At 42.3% G+C, this 6463-nt stretch overlaps 1 protein-coding gene across 1 annotated transcript; it reads left to right on the top strand.

The window, feature by feature from the left end:
* LOC114596582 (CD59 glycoprotein-like) lies at positions 1 to 6117 on the top strand. The gene is made up of 4 exons (XM_028728342.2): positions 1 to 118; positions 3280 to 3372; positions 4424 to 4525; positions 5577 to 6117. The coding sequence occupies exons 2-4, from the start codon at positions 3309 to 3311 to the stop codon at positions 5774 to 5776; spliced, it is 366 nt and encodes a 121-aa protein (XP_028584175.2). The 5' UTR covers positions 1 to 118; positions 3280 to 3308; the 3' UTR covers positions 5777 to 6117.
* Positions 6118 to 6463: the final 346 nt, after the last annotated feature.

Raw genomic sequence — 6463 nt, forward strand, 5'->3', positions numbered from 1 at the left:
CCTCGGCCAATGAGGCTAAACCGAGGCTGGCTTTTGCTATATAAAAAACAATTTCCCAAGGCAGAGCAGAGCAGCCGAGAGGCGTGTGCAAGTGGAAGCGCGGAGCAGCCGAGGAGGGGTGAGTGCAAGGGGCCTTTTCTTCCGCCAGGGTTTTCTTGATCATCAGCGACACACCCGCGGCTTCTTCTCCAGTCTTTCCAGCGCCTTCACTCTGTCCCTTTGCAAGATGCGAGCGGCGCGAATGGGGTCGGATCCCTGGGCTGATCTGGGACGTGGGCGGGTCGTCATGGGGAAAGCGCGTGGAAGGCATTCGGGAGCGGCAGCGTGACCGAAATAGTTGCCCACTTAGTAGGCCGGTCTCGCGGAGAAGCCGAGGCAGGCGCAGCAATGCCCGGTTTCAGCGCGGGGCTTGGAGGACGCGGCGCCGATTCCCCCCCCTCCCGCGGTACGAAGCGAAGGGAAATGCGCACCTATCGATGCTGGGGGAGAGGTTTCCGTCATGCTGGAGAGCATTATCGTTATTTATATAATAAATGCACAGGCTTGTCGTATATAAGGCCCTTCCCATCTAGTTGCTCATTCCGGCGCATGGGCAGGGCCATAGGCGTAGCCTTAAATATAAATAAATAATCAATAAATCAATAAAAGTGCTTAACTGAGGCTCTGTCTTCCCCCAACAAAAGCTTGCTGCCCCCTCAAAAAAAAAATAAAAAAAAAAATCCTGGCCACGCCCATGGTGGGGAACTGGATTCACTACATTTCTGTATGATCCGGATCGGTTGCACTGGGAGTTGGGGGAAATAATGGAAGTCTGTCTCGGTCCCTAGAGGGCGGTGGCTTGTCTACTTAGCGATGGTCTCAGAGGTACCTACCTGACTATTCCTCGCAGTAGGAACCTGCAATGTCCGCACCTCCTGCCATTTATTCTCCTCAGGTGGGGAAATGTTATTGTAAAGGTATTAGCAAATGAAACTTAACAAGAGGAAAGAGGGGAGGTGTAAAATAGCATCCTACATTTCACAAGGCAAAATGTTACACGAAGGTGCTGCAGATCCAACCTGGTGTGACCCAACCCTACTTGCTTGTGGAAAGTTTGCTGCCTACTGAGGAATATGTATTGGTGTGGCCCATGGCTGATTTTTCATCTGGGCCTCTAGAGCAGAGCTTTCCAGACTTTCCATGTTGGTGACATGCATCATTTCGCAAAACAGTAATTAAGTTTTACTAGCAAACCAGAGGTTAAACCGTTTCCAGCCCCGGCAGGAGCGCCCTGAGCATTCGCGCAACACACCTACACACTGCAGCCGAGGCACTAACATGTCGGAGCACCTCTTCCGTTGGAGAGGAATTCATCCTGTTTTGTTATTACTTCAAAGTGAACTGTTGTGTGGGGAAATGGCAACCAAAAAAAGCAATGAGCTGCATTGCTGAGTTCAATTCTGGTCCAGTCTGCAGGCACTATGAAAGCAAAACTGGAGGAAGGAAACTTTGGCCAAGAAGCTTTGACTGATGACTGAGGTGTCAAGCAGGCAGAAATGTTTTGTTAGAAGCAGAAATACTGACAAGACCACAGTCCAGATAAGAGGGTTCACCAGTTTAAAGAAGAAAAGAGCTTTGTTACTCTATGCAGCTAGTAGTGCTGGGTGATAAGGTTTGATACCACATCAAGCCCATAAATAACGGAAACCGTTTTTGCAGTTTTCTCGTCTTGTCACTGCTACAGAATGAATTTTAGTTGAGGGTAAAAGAGAGAATTAAAGCAACAAGTCATCAAACCGGAAACGGTTTTTGGGATGTTTGGGAACAGAGTAGTCTTATTTTTATCCTCTGGATTCAATCTTAGTGTCATTGTTTCCACACTAAGTTTTTCCTGATGTCTTTTGTGCTGTGGTATATTTTGTCTGCAGAAGAAAAACATCGCTTTCAGATTCCATTCTTGTTGCTAGTAAAGAAACATTTTTCTTTGATTTTTACCTGGGCTAATCCTCAGTTTTGAATTTCCTGGATGCTATATATTGGCTGTGAATCCAAGAACTAAGGAGCTTGTTTCCATTCCTGGGATTCCATTGGTAGATAAGTTTTTCTCAAGCTAGAAGGCCAAGTAGTTAGGACAACTAGGCTTATACAATCTGCTTTTAATAGTGGTGTTTAGGTGGGGTGTTTAACTGGTGGAGTTTAGGTGGTCCAATATAGTATTCAGCAATGGTTAAATAAGTTGTACTTGATTACAGTACATAAGATTATAATTTTGTACATAACAGCCACTTTGTATTTTCCTTACCCGAAGATTCATCCATATATGATGCGCTATTAGATTTCTCTTTGGTCAGAGGAGGTTGGTCTATGAGGGCAAATGGGGCACTACCCCAACTTCAGTCGACGCTCACCTGCCTCCTTACTTAGAACCAGCCCAGAGGGTGGCACTGGCTATCCATTTCCACCTCCTCAATGTTGGCGTTGTAGCCTGATGAGGGTGGGGGACAAGCCTAGACTTAGTTGTCTCCACCTGTCTCTGGCTCGAACTACAATTGGTCTCCTTACATTCTGCCCCTGTGTTAACATAGGATAGTGCATATAGAAAATGGGTGACATGCCAGTCCTTGTAAGTTTTTCTGCACCACACATTTGCAGTGTTACCAGTTTTGCGCAAGACTGCTGTTTTGGCCTTCTCATTAGATTTGCTACTTTTTTCTTGCTCCAGAACAGCTTGATTAAACTACGATTTGCCAAAAGAAATAGAATTGTGGCTGCAAATAAAGTTATTGGCACCAAAGAGGGATTGGAGTGGTTGTGCATCACTGGGTAAAGGGGTGGCAATGAGAGTTTGGTGTAGAAATTGGGTGGATTTGCCCACAATTTAAGAGATGCAAGCAAATTTCACTCTTGTGTAAGACCTCTGTTAAGCAAACAGAAATGGGTGTTGCGCCCCACAAAAAAGCACATGCCTCCATTTTGCTCATTGTGAGGCATGTTAACAAAGGATGGTAACATTTGCTTTTGTGGAATTGTGCAGGTTGGTTGGTTGCTGTAGTGGAAGTCTGCACAAGGTTTTCCACTAACACAGCTGGGCTTGCCTCTCTTCCTCCAACAAAATGCTCTGAAATTGGCTCTGGTGCGGGTTCGGAGGATTCCAGAACAGCTCAAGGATGGGAGGAGATAGGGGATTGTTCCATCTGGCAAGTTGAAAAGATTCTGCTGACAGAACAGTTGCCGTAGTGCTACATTGAATTGTTGCTTCAGAACATCCAGTACCAACCAAACTGTGTTTTTGCTTTATAGGCTAAGGCTGGAAAAATAATAACTGGAAGATGAAGACTCTTGTTACCACCGTTTTGATCGCCACATTTGTTCTGACTTTGTTCAGCCACTTTGGTAAGTATGCAAGTGCGCTATTAAAAATACTGCGAACTTAGAGCAAGGCACTGAGCAGAGGAGGTGGGCTTCACAAAAAGGGGTTCAGGGGCTGGGAGAGAAACGTGGACTTGAACAGTTGTTGCTGGTATTTCCCCTAAAGAGTAATAGATATGGGGGGCGGTTTCTGGTGGGCTATGATTCTAGTAGGCCAAGAAGGACTGCTTAATTTTGACTCCTGGAGGCAAACCTACTGGGATGTGGTAGGTTCTTCCTTTGTAGGTAGTTCTTCAGAGATGCCAGCCACTGCTTATGGCTCATAGCTTAAGCTATACTTGTGGTATTATACTTGCGGTATTGCTGTTGAAACTGGTTTGTGCTGACTCCAGCTGTATTGTAGTCAGATCTTCTAGAACTGAATCGGGAACTCTAGAACAGACTTCTTCATATGGCTCTTTTGCATACATACTAGATTATACTTGGTTCCCTCGATGAGAAAAGCCTTGCATTAATGCCACAAACTATTTTTATTTATTTGGTTCAAATTTATAATTCCTTTTTTCCTTTCCATGGGAAACCCGTGATGACACACAATAAAATTACATAAAGTGGTTCAAAACCACTTTAGAATACAATGATACAGGCAGGGATTTTTTCCTCCAGAGGCAGTTGGACTCCACATCTCATATATTTTGCCTATGCTGACAGGACTGGTGGGTTTTGAAGTCCAGTAATCTCTGGAGGATTGTAGCTTCCCATGTTGGAAGGACAACAGAGATCATTCTGAGTGCAACTTAAGGATGAATTCTATTGTTACTGTTAAAGTGAACTAGGTGGTGGTGGGGAGTTTTACATAGCAACCAGGTAAGGTGGCATGATCTTTACTAAAGCACTATGTGCTCTGATGAGCTGTGACATCTGATATGTCTTTGTGGTACGCTTAAACACTTTTAACTTCTGTTTTAATTATTTCTACATCAATATTATAGTTCAAGCTTGTTACTAGGAATCTAGTTTAATGATGGAAGCCTGCAATAAGACCATTTCTATTCTCCTCCCCTCTTTCATTTAGGAGCTGCCTTAAAATGTTATCAGTGTCTGGATGGTATAGGTCCATGTAAAACGAACGTCACATGCTCAGGTGATACTGATTCTTGCATATTGGTAAACTTGGGTAAGTATGCTGCCTTATCTGAATCATGTGTAACTTGTGATTAAGTACAATTTTAAAAACTATTTTCTTTACTTCATTATGGTCAGCACTTGTATTTTCTGCATTTTTTTCTCCCAACTCACTGAAGTGAGGCCTTTTCTTCAAATTATTGTAGGGATAGGTTGTTGAGGAGATTGCATTGGTTTAAATATGGCATTAGGCAAATTTAATTGTCCTGCTTCTGACTCTTCTCTCCCCATCCTCATTAATATTCTTCATTAACTGCTGGTTGTACACCTAGCATTGTACTTTTTGGGGTACATTTTATGATGTGGAAGTCTCTGGGCTGATTTAATTAGATGAAACATTAAGGGAAGGTGGAAGGGGGTCCCTGAGCATTTTAAAGTTGGGCAATCCATGAGAATGGATGTAACCTAATACTTGTAAGAAAATTAGTTTATCTTTCTTGCATTGTACCACAAAAAGTAGAGCTCTCTCCCTGAGACACTGTTCTTGATACGGTGATACATTTTTTTGGAACGTGAATCTAAAATGTTTTCATAATAAATGCATATTAAAAACAAATGTTGAGTGATAAATCATACAAACTACAGCTTTTGTACTTAAAGAAGTAAAGTAGGCCTTGGATTCAATGTGAAATTATTGTACACATTTTCATTTCCCCTTAATTTTCTCCTTTGCCCCTGTGCAGAGAAGCAAATGGGTGTTGGATGGTTATTTTGGCTTGATACTATTCCCTTTGTTACTGGAATAGGAAGCTGGCTGCTTCTTCAAATAGCTCTTGTAAAGTAAACTATCTCAAATAAGATTTGGGGGCCAATACATGGTTTATTTTTTTCTTTTTAGATGCTGTCTCTATATTTTTATCACAGTATTTTAAAAGCCACCTTGCGTGTTTTGAACAGATAGGCAATATTTTTTAAAATAACTGTAAGGAAGGTATGGAAGGCTTAAATAGACATTCTTAAACTCTCCTCCCCCTCCCCCAATTTTCTTGCTCAGCAGGAAAGTAAACTACTTTCCATAAAATCTTGTCTGTGTTTTTTTTAAGGTACTGGAAGAAATATCTCTACGTGCTGGAAATACTCCAACTGTGAAATTGACTTTATTGAGAAAGAATTCAAGACTGGAAACTTCAAATTTCATTGTTGCCAAAAAGATTTGTGTAATGGCAGCCCAGTTACAGCAGGTAGTAAGATGGTCCTTGGCTTAACTTCTGTGCTGATCGCAATCCAGATGCTCGGCTTCTGATCTGGAGTAGGAAATACTTTGAACAAAAAGAAGTCATTTCATACCTATTGACAAATAGCCTTGTAAGAGAGAGCACCACACATTGAGAACAGAGACCGAATAAATCAGGGAAAATGGAAAGTAGAATAGCAAAACTTGTTTACTACATTGTAGTCACTGCATTGTGGGTTTTTCTTTGTGGTGCTTCATTCTACTTGTAAACTTGTATCACTTTTGTGCACTTCAACTTTTCATAGCAGAGTTTTTGAATCTAATGAAACTGCCAACTTATTTTTCATCTTTTCCTATCTGTAAGACTTTTATCTCAATAATAAAAGTGTCTACTTGACATTTGAACTGCATACCCTTTCATCATGGGCCTCTGTTTCCACACCACAACTTGCAACCAGTTGCACCCGTAGAAAGCATATTTTGCTGGCTACTGTCAAATACACTTTCGGTTCCTATTCTTTCTTTCCAACATGGCTATAAGGAAGTATTTCTAGTGAGGCATATTTCACATGGTGGGTAAGAGTTCAGAAGGCATTATTTGGACAGTCCTAATCTCCACTTCATAAGTTTCCTCATGCCAATGCTGCAGTAACCTTGTAGTCCAGTGACCCTGAGCAGCGTCTTGTGACATCCCATCACGGGTCCGAATGTATTATTGTGCTCTAGGATTAAATGGGGCAGCATTTCAGACAATGT

Source organism: Podarcis muralis, chromosome 1 (genome assembly GCF_964188315.1).
Source record: "Podarcis muralis chromosome 1, rPodMur119.hap1.1, whole genome shotgun sequence".
NCBI classification, from domain to species: Eukaryota; Metazoa; Chordata; class Lepidosauria; order Squamata; family Lacertidae; genus Podarcis; species Podarcis muralis.